The sequence below is a fragment of the Prosopis cineraria genome, unplaced genomic scaffold (genome assembly GCF_029017545.1).
Source record: "Prosopis cineraria cultivar Desert tree isolate PC_DT_omini unplaced genomic scaffold, ASM2901754v1 PC12, whole genome shotgun sequence".
In the NCBI taxonomy this organism is placed as follows: Eukaryota; Viridiplantae; Streptophyta; class Magnoliopsida; order Fabales; family Fabaceae; genus Prosopis; species Prosopis cineraria.
In genome coordinates, this window is record NW_026555343.1 from 43018330 (window position 1) to 43037297 (window position 18968).

At 34.5% G+C, this 18968-nt stretch overlaps 2 protein-coding genes across 5 annotated transcripts; one reads left to right on the forward strand and one right to left on the reverse strand.

The window, feature by feature from the left end:
• Nucleotides 1-368: 368 nt before the first annotated feature.
• On the forward strand, nt 369-5338 carry LOC129288676 (4-hydroxy-tetrahydrodipicolinate reductase 2, chloroplastic-like). The gene is made up of 8 exons (XM_054925386.1): nt 369-695; nt 1661-1898; nt 2319-2452; nt 2547-2621; nt 3130-3231; nt 3914-4023; nt 4122-4209; nt 5068-5338. The coding sequence occupies exons 1-8, from the start codon at nt 477-479 to the stop codon at nt 5134-5136; spliced, it is 1035 nt and encodes a 344-aa protein (XP_054781361.1). The 5' UTR covers nt 369-476; the 3' UTR covers nt 5137-5338.
• Nucleotides 5339-6606: 1268 nt separating this feature from the next.
• LOC129288488 (G-box-binding factor 3-like) lies at nt 6607-12409 on the reverse strand. Of its 4 annotated transcripts, XM_054925090.1 has the most exons (14): nt 12085-12407; nt 10883-11043; nt 10578-10696; nt 10429-10491; nt 9606-9695; nt 9432-9515; nt 9127-9168; nt 8872-9032; nt 8584-8632; nt 8401-8449; nt 7803-8023; nt 7576-7653; nt 7320-7445; nt 6607-7194 (listed from the first exon to the last, which is right to left on the reverse strand). In XM_054925090.1, exons 3-14 carry the CDS (start codon nt 10638-10640, stop codon nt 6979-6981), a joined length of 1242 nt encoding a protein of 413 aa, XP_054781065.1. In that variant the 5' UTR covers nt 10641-10696; nt 10883-11043; nt 12085-12407; the 3' UTR covers nt 6607-6978. The 4 variants fall into 4 exon arrangements, with proteins under 4 accessions (XP_054781065.1, XP_054781067.1, XP_054781064.1 ...); XM_054925092.1 differs by lacking the exon at nt 10883-11043 and having other exon boundaries at nt 8872-8975; nt 12085-12409; XM_054925089.1 differs by lacking the exon at nt 10883-11043.
• Nucleotides 12410-18968: the final 6559 nt, after the last annotated feature.

Below are 18968 nucleotides of genomic sequence, written 5' to 3' on the forward strand. Positions count from 1 at the left end.
TTGTTAATTGTTAATATAATTTTACAAAAATTATAATTATATTATTTTTTATCAATTAAAACATCCTTCTAGCAAGACGAATAACTTTTTAAGTCTTGTAAAAAAAATAATTTTTATGCATTTATTATTTACTTATATGAGATATATCATGTAAGTTTTTATGTGGCTTTTCTTAACCTAATATGATAAACTCAATTAATAATATAACAGATTAATTAATGATAAAAAATTAAAAAAAAACAAAATTAACAATTAAGTTTTAATTTTAAACGATTAAAGATAAGCCGTCGTTATATGCAAGTGTAGTTAGGGGGTTTGCATCCAAATTGTAGTAGTAATAGTAATAGTAACAAAGAAAGGAATATAGTGACGAGAAAGATGAAGGCCTGTTCGCAAAAATAGTCATAGTCACAGAGCAGCCTGCCACAGGATCCTAAAAGCCCTAAACCCCTGTTCAACCTCAGCTTCAGTCGCTAATGGCGACTTCCCTTCTGAAAATTCCCACCAACGTGCCTCACAAGCAACAGAACCACCTATTTTTCTTCTCAAGAGGTGGTAGTAGCTGGAGCAGCATTCCCATTTCGCACAAGAGTTCACGTATGCTACCGTTAATGTCTATAGCAGCTTCATCTTCAGTTCAGAGCTTTCTTGAAAAGTCTGCGCCTTCGCCCCAGAACGTCGGCCTCCCGATATTGGTGATTACTGATTAACCACTATAACGGCCTTCCGTTTTCATTGCCTTTTGGTTCATGCTTAAATGCCGTTTAAATGCTCAGTTGTTTTATCGGTCAAATCTTGACCCAAGCAATGAAATTACTGGTTTTACATTTTTTACGAACCTTGCCTTCGGGTACGAGGTCATAAGAACAACTACTTCCTGGGAAATGAGCAACAGTGTCTTTGTTCTTCAGCTTCACTCTGCTTCTTTTCATCTCTGTAGGCAGTGTAAACTGGGGTTGTACTTATGTATGAAGTGTCAGTAGTCTTTTCAAATCGAAAGAAATACGAATGCCAGTGATTATTAAACTCAGGAGGTTCTGCAAGACAAGTCGATTATAATGGCACCTATGCGAATGATTAATGATGAACGTGTTGGAATTTGGGCCTACTGCACTAGGTCTTGGCATTTAATCTCGCCTCTTGAGTTTCTGGCTTAATTCTTAGATCATTTCAATCATTGCCAATGGAAAAATGATTCGGATTAAATGAGAAAGCCATTAACCTTGGTTGATAATATCGATGCCAGTAATGGCCAACTGCTTGCCTTGATGTATAAAATTTTCTAGTTACTAGTCTAACCTTATTTAATTAAAATCTGGATTTTCCTTGTAATCTTCTATCTCTTTCACTTCGAACTTTGGCAACTTCCCATGTCTGCAGCAGCACACCCTCCCTCATCACTCTTGCTGACACCATGCTTCCCTTCGATTTTTCTTATCTTTTTGATGTTGTTCTGTTGGCTTGAGCTCTTACCGTATTAATTAAAATGCCTTCACTTCAACAGGAACATCCTTATGCAGCTGCTCTTTGATAAATAATGAGTCATTATCTTATATATTTCTGTCTACTGATGCCATCCTGTTGCCCTGCTTGTATTTAAATATTCGACCGCCTAAATTACAGAGTAAATCTGCATTTATGATCACTTTATGTAATTCAGGTTAATTCATGTACCGGAAAGATGGGAAATGCTGTCATTAAAGCAGCAGAAGCTGCTGGACTGTATGTTGTTCCATTGTCATTTGGCCTTGAAGAGGAGTCTGGACGAACTGTTCAGATCTGTGGAAATGAGTTTCTTGTTCATGGTCCTTCTGAGAGGGAAAACACTCTTGCTTCTGTCCTTGATAAATATCCAAATTTGATTGTTGTGGATTACACAGCGCCTCCTGCTGTCAATGGTATGCTTTTGAAGTTTTGAGCCTTGTTAACTGTTAAATGGAGAGAACCAAAATATTTTTAATCTTTTATTCTTCCTCTTACTTTAAACTAACTTAATCACTACACGTTGCGAAGAAAGACAAGCTAGCTGTTTTCACTGAACATGCTGAGTCATGTATCTTAAATACCTTAGCCTTAGTGTCCCCCACCCCCTTTTTTTTGAATTTCATGACATTTTAAACATAGGAATGAGTGTATTTAATGGACTGCAATAATTCGCCTTTGCTTGGCCTTTATATTTTATGCATGCAATGTTACTTTCATGAAAGGAACACATTTGGATTTCTGAGGTATTAATTTACAATTTTTAACATTTAATTCAAAGTCTATTGTCTTTTTTATGTATGAGTTTTTAATTAGTCTTTTCTCCTCACATGCAGGTAATGCAGAGTTGTACTGTAAGATTGGTGTGCCCTTTGTGATGGGAACCACTGGTGGAGATAGGGACCTGTTGTATAAGACTGTTGAAGACTCAAATGTTTATGCAGTGATATCCCCTCAAATGGGAAAACAGGTATGTCAATTAAAACCCATGATCATTTTCAATTTTTGTGTTTTTAACCTTTTTGTCTTTGTCATCCTTATGCTGCTATTCTCTGTTTCCTTAGGTTGTTGCCTTTCTAGCAGCTATGGAAATTATGGCAGAGCAATTTCCTGGAGCCTTCTCTGGTTATTCCCTACAGGTCATTCTTTCTCCTCTTTGACATCTTTGGGAGTAAGCAGGGTTCTTATGGACAGAAGTTATCCTGGATCACTTCTTAAGTTTTTCTCTTCTCACTCTGATATTTTCCTATAGCATTTGAAGCTTCACTATTTAATGATGATACTGTTGGCTGTAGGTGAATGCATCTACACAACTCTTTGTTTTCTTTTGAAGAGAAACTGAAGGGGGAAAAAATCTTTCTAGTTAAGCGTCTCTTTCTATTTTAGCTGTAACGAAATCCATCAGCATCCCTGAGAGGGGTTTTCCCATGTATAGACACATTCTACAATTAAAAATAAAGTATGGTGGGATAGAGGAAGAGTAGGAGGGAGAACTGAAGCTTAGTAATAATCTCAAATAAGTATCCATAGTATTCCAAAGCCATGTTTATTGGTCTAATTAACTCCTTTTCTAAGTTGTAGACGTATTTCTATTGAGCTTCCAGTTGATGTAATAATTAAATTAAATGTGTTCTTTCAAGATGTTAGGTATTAGAGTCTCATCAAGCAAGCAAAGTTGATGCATCTGGAACTGCCAAAGCCGTAATTTCTTGCTTCAACAAATTAGGGGTGCATTTTGACATGGATCAGGTATGTTACATTACATTTGTGGTTCATTGGGGTACAATATCATATGGTTTGATACTCACCGCAATGCTCAATGTTTATCTTGATGAACTTCCTGTTTGCATTGTGATCTTTATCCTGGTGCCAGTTGTAGTGCCTCAAATGAAGAGTACAGAGCATGTTAGCTGATCCTCGCCATTCATTCCTTGAATAATTTTTTAAATGAATTTTATTTGTTTTTTGCCCCTTTAAATGTTAGAGGGTTATTTCATTTTGAGCTTTTGCTGCTGCTACCCACATCCGTGGTATCTATAATTCCAAATAAAAAATTAGTCCCCTTTTCAAGCTGCCACAATTTTTTTCTTGTTCTGGCCAGTTGATTCTTATGGTTTTCAGAAATTTAGTTTAAAATACAACAATTTGTTCATCCTGACCTATGGATATTTTCTAATACTCTTAGTCCACATTCATCACTTAAACATATGCTACTGACATGATGATGACTAGGTTGACCGTCTGGTCCATCAGGACCTGGATCCATGCTTTATCTCAGCTTGACATGCAATAAAAAATAGCATCATAGTTATATTCCCTCAAAAAAAGGAAAAGAAAAATCATAGTTCTATTAGTTATCCAAAATGTTGAGTGCAAGTTTGGAATCGATATTGGTTCTCACGTATTTCCCCCTCCCAAATACATTTTTCAGATACAATTGATCAGGGATCCCAAGCAGCAACTTGAAATGGTGGGAGTCCCAGAGGAGCACTTATCCGGTCATGCATTTCATATGTATCATTTGACTTCGCCAGACCAAACGTATTAGATAAACTCTTTAATTTCGTTTTCATTTTTTTTGCATGTTTTGATCTTTACCTTGTCCATAATTTATTTCTTATTAAAAAAAATTGTTGCAGAGTTTCCTTTGAGTTTCAACATAATGTTTGTGGTAGATCAATATATGCAGAGGGCACTGTTGATGCTGTCATCTTCCTTGCCAAGAAGGTGATTATTCTTTCACCATCTCTTTCTTATGTTGTTAAGCTTAAATGTACCGTTTCATTCACTTGATGAAATGTGCGTACGATTGATCTTTCTTTCTTTCTTCTTCTTCTTCTTCTTCTTCTTATTCTTCTTATTCTGGTTAGATATTATATTAAAACTATGCAGGGTTCCGAAAAATAAAAAATTACCTGCACTATGCAGCAAACTAACTTTTAGGTTGAACTCTTCTTTGATACAGTAAATTTTATTCTTTCATTCTTTTAATTAAAACTAATTCAACTCAAGGCGTGGTAGGGCATGCTTTGTCCATGCTTAGCCTAAGGAGCTTTTGCTTGAAAAAGCTTGTTTGAGATTATAATGGAGATTTACTCAAAAACCTTGAGTTTGAACTTATATAATCTGACACTGATAAGAATAGAAGAAAACTCTCTCAACGTGATCCTCCACAAATCTTTTGCTGTACGTTGGTCCTTACAATCGTTAAAATACTTGCGATGTTTGTCCTTCTAACCCCCCCCCTTTCCATTCATAAGTTCATGTCAAATCCAGGATATTGCCGACTTGGATGATAATCTCCATCCAAAAGTTAATGGATTTAAACAGATAGCGTCCAAGTCAGCATCCCAGGTTTGATGTTAAATTTTGTATGGAGATAGGATAAACATGATTAATGGACTAGACTAAAAGAATTTACTTGTGGAGAAGAAATCTAATATTGGTCTATCAGTTGGGGATCAAAATTGGGGTTTTCTCGTAACACTATGAGATGAATGGCCTCTTCCATTTGTTTATATCCCACGTTAACTTCTTAGCGGCACTATTTTTAACATTTGGTTATGAACTTTGCTGTTCATGCAGATTGAAACAAGGGACAACAAAAAAATATACAATATGATTGATGTCCTGCGAGAAGGTAATATGCGATGAAATTTGCTTCAAGATGCTGGATAGTTTCTCTTGGAATTTGCTTCAATCGAAATGCAAACTCTTGTCCCATCGTCTGCTCATTCTTATTTCTTTTTCGTTGAGAGAAAGCTTAGTTATCATCATGGGCTGCATTGCCATGGTCCGACCTATAGATTGTGCGTGTGTTTTTTTAATTAGAAGCAGAATCTGGCGTTAATCACAATGAGTGTCAATACAAAGAAAGTCTAAATCAGCCATTCACAATCTTCCATTTCTTTGACAACAAAAGGGGGGATGATCAAAGACTAATAAAAAAAAAAAAAAAGAAGTCATCAATAAGTGTCTTGAAGAAATGACAGCGAAGTAGTTCTAAGCAGACTGCTCACTGTGCACTAGCCTCTGTAGAGACGTTTGATAACTAGAGATATAATAACACGCACTAAACCCGCTTAAATAGCAGAGATATGAATGAATACTCTATCCTTGAGTTCTAAATATTAATGTTCCTCCAAAACTAATCATATCAGTGAATATTTTCTGGGAAAAATGGCCTCATTTTGAGGTGCATGAGTTGAAGTCATATGAGTACAGTAAGGTCATGTTTGGTAGTATTGAATTGGCAAGGTGAAAATGAAATTAAAGATGGAATCCTAATTTAAGCATGATTGGTATGCAAGAGTTGTAATTCTTAAGAATTCTAATTCCACCAAAAATGTTAAAATTCAATTCTATCATATTGACCATGAAATTGCTTCAATTCTCTTAAATTCAATTTGTGGATCTTATTATCCTCATCTTTTTTGTCTATTTATAACAAGATAGGTCTTTTTAATTTTTTAAAAAAGGATAATTTAGTCTTTTTTTATTTTAAGTACATATATAAATTAATATTATATTAGAATTTCATTTTCATACCAAACATACTTTTAAAACTCAATTCTATTCTGATTTCGATTTTAATTCCATTAAAAACTCTTCTATCATACCAAACGAGGCCTAAAAAGAATGCTATGTGGGAGGTTTCTTCGTCGGGGATATTATTTAACAATTATTATTTGTTATCAAAAAATAATGTCATTTCGTTTCACTTTGTTTACCAAAATGACTAGTGAACAATATCTTCTTACCTCGCAATGTCCATAGAAATTAATCTTGTACCTAGGCCATATGAATGATAAATCCCTCGTGTTACCCATTACTATGGCCCATGTTTTATACATGAAATTTGAAGAACCACAATAAGTAAACTAATATTTTAGCCTTTCATAAATTTTTATATATGAATAATCCTTCAATTAACTCGTTCGTTATTCTGGGAAACATCGAATTTTCAATCTAGGCTTTTCTGTACCGTTCTAATAGAAATAGCGTAAAGATTGCTACCTCATCTTAGGCCTACCAGCATATGGTGTGTGGGTAATGAATCGTATATGTTTGATCGATTGCCCAAAAAAAAAAAAAAATTCAAATCAATCAAAATCAACATGAAAATTGAAAATGATTAAATACGCAGGTCATAATTATATCGCTATGCCGCGTCAGCAGAGGGGTACTGATCATCGCAAGGCCTGCACCAATCATGCACTCACAACCATCAACAAAAGGGTTCAACTACAACAATGCCCTCAATTCTAAACCTCTTCAATTTACAAGCTTTTCAGATTGTCATCAACTGCTGTCAATTCTAGTGGAGTCCTCAGTTTTTGCTCCAAGAAACTGACGAGTAAAAGAATCAGTTCTGGTCTTGCTACATCAAAATCCTAAATCCAACTGTTAGCAGTAGTAATTTTGGGCTTTTAATATGCCAAAACTACACATGATTAGAACCAAATATATTATAATCACTGCTTTTTTAATCTGATATCAGCCAGCTGCCACGGCATCAGTTCTAGGATTCGTGTCCAATAGTTGATGCAACTTTGCTCCTGAGTTCGGCTTCTTCTCACACAAAGCGTTCTCACCCTCCTTAGTTCTATTATTATCACAAGAACTAGAATTGTTAACCCTGGATAGCAAATTTTCTGTACTAGGTGTCAAAATGATTCCATCCTTCTGTCCTCGAGCATTTTTCAGTTTCTCCTGGGTGTCAAAAACATTACAAGAATCAGTATCTTTTTTTTGGCCAAATACAAGAATCAGCAATCAAAGACTAGCTATGATGATATGCATGCAATAAGAAATATTATGTCTATATTGAATATTACCATCAATGTCTCATTTTCCATCTTAAGTTTCCCCGAACTTTCGGTCAATCGATTTATTTCTGATTTCAATGTAATATTCTCAGATGTCAAGGATTCAACTTTTCGTGCAAGTTCTTCAGTCTCGGCCTGAACAGAGGAAATATGAGAATTAGTCACATTCTGCTTCGTGCAAGTTTATGTTTTTCTTCACACAGATGAAGAACGGAAGAAGCACCAAGTCTTCCAAGCTTGTAGCGATGATCTGCAACAAGCATACCTGCTTTCTTAAGCGGGACCGTCTTGCAGATTCCCGATTTGATTGCTTTCTCCTCTCCCGTTTCTGATCACGCTCATTCTAAGGAAAATCAAACATATCCACAGCAAGTACTTTTATTGTCAGCTAACGCAGAAAACACAGCATAATCGTTCTAATTTGCTGCTCAAGTGCTTTTGAAATGCTTAGTATGAGTCAAACCAAGATGATGAACTATTCCTTCACCATACCTGTATCCAAGCTTCAGGAGGCACTACTGCGCAAGGCTTTGGATTACTCGGGGAATGTGTTGAAAGAACAGATGGGTTCCTTAGCTCCAACGCTGTTGTCATACCAGAAGAAACTACTGTTCCAACAACAGTGGCTGGGGTAATTGATGTCATCTTATTAGAAGCTCCACCTGCTTTGGAAACTGGATTTGCTTGTCTCCCTGTCTTGCCATCTCCATCTGCTTGTACAATCAGGAAAATAACAATTATTTAAGAACTACATTATGCAGATAGAACTCCAACGGCGCTACATCTTCAAGCAATGGTAATTATCACTGTATAACATTTTATCATTAATTGAACAGCACATATAGGACATCACGTCTCAGGCAGTCAGGTGGCAAGAGCCCAACTTGGTGAAATTTATCCAGGTCAAAAACTAGCAAGATTCCACCGTCTAGAGCATGACTGATAGCATAGCATGCAATTTATGGAGATCCTACTCAACAAAATGCTTAATATTATGTATACTGTGATAAAAATAGAAGTGTAAATGTGATCCCAGGACAAATCCACTCTTTTTCAACATGTAAGACTAGGAGAAGAATAAAAGTCTTACCAGTAGCTGGTGTTCCCTCACGGCTTCTTTTCTTTTTTGCTTGATTAGCCTGACCACAAGATAGGCAAATGCACAAGTTAGTAAGGAATTTTTTTTAAAGTTTCTTTTAAGAAAAATAGGCTAGTGGTTGAAACAAAATTCCATTAAAAAAGGAAAAAACATTAATAGCGAGAAAACTCTTACCCCTGCAGTGTTGGTGTCACTTCCATCACTGAAACTCTCACTATCCAGACTGTTCATAATTATAAAATTTTCTGTTAGCCACCGAAACCTTTAGAATAATCAACTTACATGTACTGATCTGACTTCTAGATTTTTTGGTTGGGTAGCACTAAAAAGTAGCTCATTTTACCCTCAACAGGACCAACCACCTCCTCACCCCAAAAAAAAAAAAAATTGCCACCCACAAAAAAAAAAAAAGCAAGAAAGAAGGAACACAAGTGCTAACACAGAAAAATAAAATCAACAAACCTCTGCGAGAGCCTGTTTTCTGCTCCACGGTCAGTACTTTCGGCATTGCCATTTCCGATAGACATTGCAAGTCCATCAAACCCCTTCAATTTCTTCATTAAACCCTGATCAGTGATTCCATAAGATTTTGTTGGTGTCTCTATGTTCAAAAGAGTTCCAGCCTACATGTTCACATCAATGTGAACCCGTCATGATTTTATCACATTCATATGATCTCATTATTAGGGTGAGATCTCCAAGAAGATAAAAACTTACTGCAGGTGAGGTTGGAACTCCTTGACCATGTGACTGTGGCCCCTATATATTACCAGAATAATGCATTAGCATAAATAAGTAGTAAATTTCAACCAATAAAGTGTACGTGACGGTTGAGACTTGAGATGCCCTCAAGCATGCATAATTCCCAATGCATTATGTCTCACCCTTTTAAAGCCCATGTTCATAAATTTAGGTACAGCACATCCAACATATGTCCAAATAATGAATATGAGCTCCAATTCCAAATTCCATAACATGAAAAATAAAACCTCACAAGATAAATTGCAGGAATTCATACTTACTATTGGAATTGCAGGATGAGGATAAACACCTCCATGTGAATAAATTGCTGCGTAAGGAGTCCCATATGGTGGTGGCATCATGGGCTACAAGAAAAAATAAGTTGACATGTCATCCAATTCTTCAGAAGAAAATGGAAGTGATAATAGAAAATGATTGATGCTTTCAGGAGTTACCTGTGGCGGCCACATGTATGGGTGAGGGTGACCAGAACTCACAGCTGGGTTATAGTATGGTGGTATGGAGACTCTTGGCCCATAATATGCCTGAAGATAAGAGACATTTCTAATTACCACAAAAAGTATGAGGGAGATTATACTATAGAACCTTTTTTTTTTTTTTTTTACCCATGAATATTTCTATCCCTTTCCTTTTCAAGTGGATTCAAATTTACACTCCTACCGCCACAGAAACAGCTTTGAAAAGATTGACCAAAATGCACAACTCCATGCTGATATTCACTAGCCCAAAGCTATTGATGGATTTATAGTAACTCACAAAGCACCAAATATGCAAGACAAGGCGCAACTTAAATGACATTCTACCTGATGCTTCCATAGAGAAGATGGTTTATAGCTACAAACAGGAACGCTCGAGAACAATTACAGGCATTAGTTAGAAAGAAGTGCATTGGAAATTAAAGGTGATAATAGTACTTGTCAAAATAAGAGGTCGCTGATGGCTTTGCCAGGAGTTAGTAGAAGCAGGTCACTACTTCTGAAAATACATATGTATATAGCATGGAAATAAGGAAGAAAATGAGACAAATTATGCTCCAAGCTGTAAATATTAAGATATAGATCAGGAAATATAAGAGTAATATAGAAGTTAAGTAATTATTATAGATTAGACCTACTTGGAGCAGGACTCTACAAATTAAAAAACTATATTTTAAGAGAAGCTATCTTCATTTTCATCACAGGGAATTTTGCTAACAAAACTAAAATGAAAACTCCAATTATTAAAAGACAAAGAAAACAAAGGTAGATGGTAGTTAACCTGCATGGCCGCCCAATCAGGATAGACATGAATGTTAGTCTGGCTGCCTTGATTAGCATGGTCCTGTTCATAGCTTGATAGATTTAGGCACAAACTTCATGATCAAGGAATGCATAGAGAATTGGAGAGGCATACTATTCACAGCTTACCACTGCTACAGGTGAAGAAGGTTTTTCAGTTTTAGTTGATTTCCCTTCTTCACTGTTTCCCATGGTAATGAGCGCGAAATGGAAAGTACTGACTCAGTCAATTTTTAGAGGCGACCTAGCTGCATCAATAAGAACCATGTTAGCTGCTATTAGCAACTAGATATACAAAGGAAGACCAAGGCATATTCGTAAACACGGATTTCTACATTTCAACATGTGATCATTGAAATTCCTACAAACCAGCATAACTTAGTGATTTACTTTCAAGAACAGATTGATAAATACAGGTTATCCAAGGACAATACATGAGCAGTACAGAATGGCAATTCCAGGATTTCAATTCAAGCATGGTCTTCTTGCAACTGAGACGATCTTTGGCTGTTCATCTCACAAGCTGATGTCACAAATCTAAGGTCATGGTTAGAGTATTTGCCGAGGGAGTGAACTGGGACCTGGAGATATAGGTCTGTCGGAGACAATAGCAAACCCAATCAACATATGCCTTTTCTGTACCGTTGTTTTTAGAGTGAACAATAATTATTTAAATTAAGGATAAATTAGAGGGATCATGGTATTCACGAGAAGCTATAGCATAATCAAGCGCAAGGGGCGCACAAAAACGATTGAGTCATAGGCGCAATAGTGGGTCAGAGGAGAGGGCTAATTGTGTCTTTTGGCAAGCCACGAGCTGACGCCGATTGCTGGAGAAAAAGTGATAGACGCGACTAACAGGGCATAAACCAACAATCTATCCCGAATTCTCAACGGAAAAATTCGAGAGCTAAATGACCAAAGTACCCTCCAATCCGAACTTGTTCACTCAGGTGGATCAGAAAATGGCAGTAAGATTGTTGAAGAACCTCTTTGCCGCCTGAGATTATGATTTATTACACCTTCTGATCCAATATCTGATTCTTCTACTGGCCAAAAAGGTTGGGAATACCTGATTCTTCAGCTATTATCAGTTTGAAATCCAAATTTTTTTTAAAAAAAAAAATTGACATAAGCGGACTACTACACTTCAAAATGAAACGAAGGCACTTACCATGTTACCCAATCAAGTCAACACCCATAAAAGCACAAAAATTCAAAAGTAATGGCAGATATAAAACGAGATCCAGGGTACCCGCAACTCTTATCCCCGGTCTGTTCTTCTAAATTTGCATAGATACAATGAAATAGAAAACAAAACATACAACCGAACAAAAATCAAGGAACACTTCGTTCTTTTGACTTTCAACAGAAAAAAGTTCATGCTGCACCAAAAAATTCCAGTTTTCCCCAGCTGAGATTTCTCCACGGTTCACTCACTAAAACACGAAGCTTCAGACTATCATACATTCAAATTCGTTTGTTACTATAATTTCTTCGACAAACAAGAGGACCTAATGTAACCGAACCCTCACTATTACGAATTTTCTCAGGCACCAAACAAAATCCAAATCTAATATACATTAGGAAACAAATCTTCCAATTTTAAAAAAGGAAAACAGCGAATTCCACGAACCTGACAGACAGACAGGTGTTCTCGACACGTAGCGATGAGGGAACCGAGAGAAGAATAAAGAAAGGGCAAATTGAATTGGCAAAACAAAGACAAAATCCTCGCCGCTGCAAACTATCCTCAAATTCCGGGAAGAAATATTGAGGTTAGACAAGGCTAATCAGACTGCTAGGCGGTTAGTCTGTGGAGTTTCTCTCTCAAGAAAGACAGCGTGAAAGAGGCTTTGGCTTCGGCAGAAAGAAGAGCGAGAAAGGGAGGAGAGGCCGGAGGGGGTGAAGAAGGAGGAGGAGGGGGAGCGCCAAAACGACGACCACGTCACCAGACACGTGTCGTATAAAGAGGAAAGGTATATGGACACCGTATATACGGGGGTGGTGTGGTTCGTGTGTGGTGGTTGTTGAGCTGGCCCATCGGCGATCGTGCTGGCCATTTATTTTATTCCAACGCCACCGTGTCCGTACACGTGGTTATTCCACAGTCGATCTACGCGTCTTTGCTTTGAGGGGTCCAGCCTAGCCTTCACGTGGCTTCCGCCTATTTTTAACTATATGATTAGGCTTGCCTTTATTTATTGTTATTAAATAAGTTATGATCATAAATGACACCACAAAGAAAAATATTGGAGCAGCTGTGATAAATGCAAAGCAATTTTGCGAATGGCTATGATCATAATCATAACTTTAAACGTTTATTATTGCTTAAAAATAATACCATCCATGCACGATTGAATAACAAAGTCACACACACACACACACATATATATATATTGGTTTGATTAAAACTATCGGTTTGGAATGGAGACTGACAAAAACAATAATTTAATAGAATTAACTAAATTTAATGAGTCAGTTGGAGTCCACGAGTAGCGAGTGGGGGCCAACATTGTATGATGTGGGCGAGCGGATATTTGTAATTTTAAAATATTTAAGCTCATGATACCATACAAACAGTCTGACATGTGACAAGTGGTTGAATTCTCGCCCTTGGATTCATTCGCAGCCGTTGATGTGGATATTATTTCATTATCAATTGCATAATTAAATTTTGATACTGAATTCCTATATTGATGTGTAATATAAAATTTTATTTTATTATTCACTCATTTTAATTGTAATTTGTAATTATTAATATAAATGTCGTAGTTTACCTTATTGGAACCACTGTCTCATTTCTTTAATTTATGCCCGTTTAAAATAGAAGTGTGAGCTTTTTAAAGCGTTTCCAAGAGAAATTAAACTTCTACTTACAACATTAGCGTATTCCATATGTGAACACTTTTTTAGCCCCCATGTATCTGCTATTTCGCTTTATATAATTTGTATGAACAAGTCTCTTAATTTTTTTTTCTCAACATTCTTACTTTTATTTGATTGGATATACGAAACTACTTGAGACATGTCATCGAGTTAAGCAATAAATTACTCCGCATGATTCATAAGCGACGACCACATAGTTTAATTTCACCCTAGAATTATATCCATTGAGATTAAGGACCATGTTTTTTTGGATAAATGTAAGATAGTGTTTTATTGTATAGTAAGCAAGCAGCAAACAAAGCACCCAGAGTATTAAATTAACGTGTAGTGGCTAGTGAGGATTGGGAAGTTCAAAAAACCTTTTTTTTTTTTTTATATGATGGAATGCACTGTCACTGTTGTTTAAGCCGAATGGATTTGAATCTTGTGGTAAAGGTTATATTTTTGTCACAAAGCTGTGCTCAATGTCACGCAATCTTAATCTGCATTGATTATACATATATTTTTCGCACAAAAAAAGGAGCGTATTTATTATACATATACAAATAAATAAACATTAATAAAATTTTTACCAAAAGCTATTCTTCGATTTTTGTTTACAAAGTTATAACTTTTTATGTGACTTTTCTTACAGACTAAGATAAAAAAGTAACTAAACATTGGTTAAAAGTCTATTTAACTTGCAAAGAATTGAATCCAAGCATGCACTGAGCATAATAAGTATATGAATAAAATATTATTCCCAATGCATTAATGTTTTTTTTTTTATTTTTTCGTTTTGCGTTGTCCAGTACTACTCATGCCATATAATAAATAGGCTTTGATATTTTAAATTGTTCACCTTTCTAAATTAAACATCAGCCCTTTTTTAAATGTAACATATATACTTATATTGTCGCAAGGATGAACATACCTAATTATATTTTCATATATAGTTGCGTAAATGGTAATGGTGTTAATATTTAATGAGCATCTTTTTTATTTGTAACCAAAAAAAAAATTGCTTTATTGGACAGTCTAAAGACTCTCAAGTTATTCATACCAAATCCCCTCAGGCTATACTCAAAACAGACAACATTTTTATGATTGAAACCAATCCCAACTCGTATTACTATCCATGCACTCAAGTAACTCAGAACGCAACTTCATAAAGACGTTGTCTGTTGAACTAGGTACGTTTTGAAGAATAAAATAGGTGGTCTATGTTTGCTATAGTTTCACTGTTTTAATGGCCGCAATTAAAGTATCACAAGTCTTGGCCAAAATAATAATAATAATAATAAGTGTCATGAGTCGTGGATTGGGAAATCGGATTATGAAGGTCTCATCCGCTTCATTTCTTCAACACCCTCTTTTCTAAATGCATGATTATTGTAGCTTTTAATCATTTAATTAATTACGGCACTCGCTTTTGTTTAACTATTCATTGAATAACTCAGAATATTTGCAAACTATATACACGAGCTTCTCGTTTGATTTTGGCGCCCCAATTCTAGCAAATTCACTCCACGATTTTATCTTCGTTTCAGGATTCTGAAAATCAAAATCTCCATTGCATATTAAAATCGATCAATTAATATTGTGTATTTAAAATCCTGATTTTCTTAAAATACCTAAACATTAATCCTAAAATCGATCAATTAATGTTGCGATCACGACTACTGGCCTTTTGGGTTTTGGCTCGGTAGCACTTTACTTGTCATCTATACTCATACTTGATAGGGAATTCCATTTTACACATTACCACTTGTTTTTAATAATATATATCAAGTATGAGTATATTGTAACTCGTTTTATTCTCTATGGCTTTGTTTGGTATGCAAATTTTAATTTAAAAGGATTGGGATTGAGCAATTAAGATTAGAAATGAAGTTTTAAAATTATGTTTGGTATGAAGTAATATTTGTAGAAACACTTGCCTTTACTTTATTTTACAATTAAACATAAATTATAAAAATATTATAATACCTCTTGAAATAAAATAAAAATTAAAATTATAACTCAGATAATCACCTTCCTTCTCCCCAAAGAGTGACCAAGGTGGTGAAAAAAGGCCATTGCCTCTGCTTTCCAACAACGCATGAAGACACCTTCCATCACTCCTCGTTGTCTTCTTCCTCTTCTTTCTTCTTGCTCTTCTTGTTTTTCATCAAACAATTCAAGAATGAAGCCACAAGGAGAGAGAGAATTGTGAAAGCAGTACTTCATCCTGAAGTTTTTGGTAAATCTTGAGCCCTCCTGTAGATAACATTGAGGTGCTGAAAATGGTGAGGACGTAAATGATGGCAAGGATGATGATGGCAATTTGTTAGGCTTCGATTGTCGATTGTTCTCCTCCTCTCATCTTCAATCTCCTGCTTCTGGCTTTCTCCTTTCAAATCTAGCAGCGATGTCAGTGAAGGAGAGGTTGGCGTTGGTGAAGGAGAGGTTGGCATTGATGTGGCGTCGCTTGGTCTAAAGACATCAAGTAGAGGGAAAGAGGAGGGGGCAATTTGATTTGAAAATAATCAATTTTAAAATTGATTTTTTAATACTAAAAAAGTAGTGGTATTGAGTAATTTTATTTAAATGGGATTGAGATTGTGATTAAATTTCTTATTCTCTCATACCAAACATGAAAAGGTGGGATTATTCAATCGCAATTTCAATCCCACCCTTAATCCTTCCTACCAAATAAGACCTATGTGTCCTGTAGGTTAATCATGTTGTAACACATTAGCATAATATCATTAACATTTATCAGTAAATTATATATTATATATATATATAAATTGAAAACTAGATATTTCCCCCTCACACCATGCATGTTTTAAAAATTATATGCTTTGTGCAGGAGTCTGAAATGATTTTTATTTTTCTAAATTTCATATTACATTATATATGTATAGATTATGTGTATTCGCATGTTTAATAAATAAGTAATAGTAAAAATATATTAAAAAATTTAGATTTAATCATGGGGTGATGATGTGAACTGCTTCTTTGGGGCCAAAACTGAATGGTTTGAGTCAGAATTGATGGAAAAGAAATGGAGGGGTTTCAATTGTTTTGTACCAAACATGACATATACTCCATTTTATCACCTTTTCTCATTCCATTCCATTCAAATTCAATTCGCCCGTACCAAAAGACAACATTAGTCTCATGCCATGGCCAAAAACAAACATTTAATCCCAACCGTCTATTACACATCAACGGACGCGGACCATGGCTGTTTACTTTACATCATCAAGCTGGAAGTCTATTTAATACTTAAATATAAAATTCATATAAAAACATATCCCGGCACAGCCTAGAACACATCCTACGCTCATGGTTGATTGAATCAGAAGGCTCTAGATCTGCCACGCCACCGTAGGTTACGGAATTGAAGCCAGCAAAGCCCGTCAGGCCAGCGATGCCCACGTACGAAGGATTGATTGGTCCCCCCTTTCCCACATGCCTTTGTTGATGTTGGGTTTCGTGCCCCCAACAGTGACGTGTCCCACGCAGGTGGACTCTGAATCGCTACGTGGGACCCACTGGCGGAAAAATGAAGGTTGCGTGGCCAGCTCACCCATCACGTCTTGGACCCTTTAGGGGCATAACAAAGTGGACAACTGTCGTTCCCTAATATCCACGTAGACTAGTATTATTGGCCCTCCTGCGTCCACGTTTCCTTCCGATGGCAATATCGAGATATGTTTTTTGGAGAAGCATGTAAAGTTGAGAATAAGAACCGACGTGCAGCTTATTTAAACTTATTTTTATAAATATTTAAATTTTAAAAAAAATGTTATGTTTTAAAAAAATTGAACTTTGAAGCTTAATTTTAATAATTTTTTTTAAAAAAAGGCTCAAGATGTCCTTTTTCATTTTAACTTTAAAAAATAAAATATTTTTATTTTTAAAATTTAATTTAAAGTTTAAAATATATGTTTATGTTTCAAGATTTGATTTTCTATTATTTATTTTTAATTTTTTAAAAAATTTCAAAAAATAATAATACAATGTTATATTAAGTATGCTTATTCTACTTAATTTAAGTCATTTGATTGGATATTTCTTAAGTTTATATATTCATAATTTATCTTTTAATCTTTATATGTAGGACTTTTTTTATATTTTAATATTTCCTCTACTATTTTTTTCTCTATTTTTTATTTTTTTTCTTGTCTATACTAATATTTTTTTTTGTTTTAGAGGCCTTAGGTCCTCTTAATTTCTTCTTCTTTTTCTTCTCCTTCTCTCTTTTTCTTTTTTCTTTTTTCCAATGTCTTGTATTTTTTTATCTTTCATCTTTCACTTTTTTTTTCTCTTTCTATTTTTTTATTATCCTTCAATCAAATGACTCTAATATCATATTAAATTTTTTATATAAAGTATGCTTAAGGATAATATATTCAATTAAAATAGCTTAAACCATTTAGTTGAATATTTTTTAAACTTATATGTTCATGATCCATCTTTTAATTTATAAATTTGAAATTTCTTTGATATTTTAATAATAAAAGGCTTATGGGTATGGGTTTGATCTCAAATCCTCTGAATAATGGGTCGAACTTTAAAAATTAAAAATTTTTAAAAAAATCAAATTTAAAGACCTGGCCTTGTAAAATATAATTCTCCCATTTTTCACCTCTACAAAAAGTAATCACGCCGAAGTGTCTCAATATCGCGTCCCTTTTTTTTTTTTATTTAAGGAAAAATATGTAGGTGGTTTGAAATTTTACACTTACTGGAACCAACTCAGGTCTTACGATTCAGAAAATATTTATAAAGTTGATTTTAAATTACCGATAGCAAGATTGAGATTCAAATATAATTACATCATGTTACATTTAAAAAAAAAAAATTCATTCACCTCACGTCCCTGTGGAGTGCTCATCCGTGCTCATGTATAAGATAAGATAAATAAAATTACCTATATTAATCAATTTTATTAAATATATTTTATAATTTTTTTCAAAAATAAAAATATAAATTTTTAAAAATATTATTTAATCAATATAATTTTCAATCTTTATTTAATATAAAAAGATAATTGTAATATTGAAAAAAATATTTTAATAAAACTTTATTTATATCAAATTATCTTATAATTTAAGATGAGAGTAGTCTTATTATGATCTTACATTGACATTTATTATATTCAATTTTTTTTCAAAAAAAAAAAAAAGGAGAAACTTCTATAAGGTATGGGCACGTATTCCTCCATGAGCACCCACCAATCATAACTAACGAGAATGCAAATGTATCGCTTATTTTTACTTTTTATGGTTAAGAAACAAGATAAAGTGCAGAATATATGGCATTTCTGTCTGTCTAATAAGTAGTAATTGTGCTAAATGAAATCGTTGACATGAAAAAAACGAAATTTATTATAAATGTTATATTATGGGTGTTCATAACTCATACATCTTAATATTTATTTATTCTTAATATCTTAATGAATATTCAAAGGTTGCATAATACATCACTATACACTTCTTTATTTCTTATAACACCATAATAAATTTTTAATTGTTGGAGGCTTATAAACAAAAGTTATATTCAAAGCACATGTACTTCAGAGAATAAGAAATTCTTTTCCATTATTTTATCTCATATTTTTTGTCTTGTCTTATTCTTCTCTAATCTTTATACTAGTTA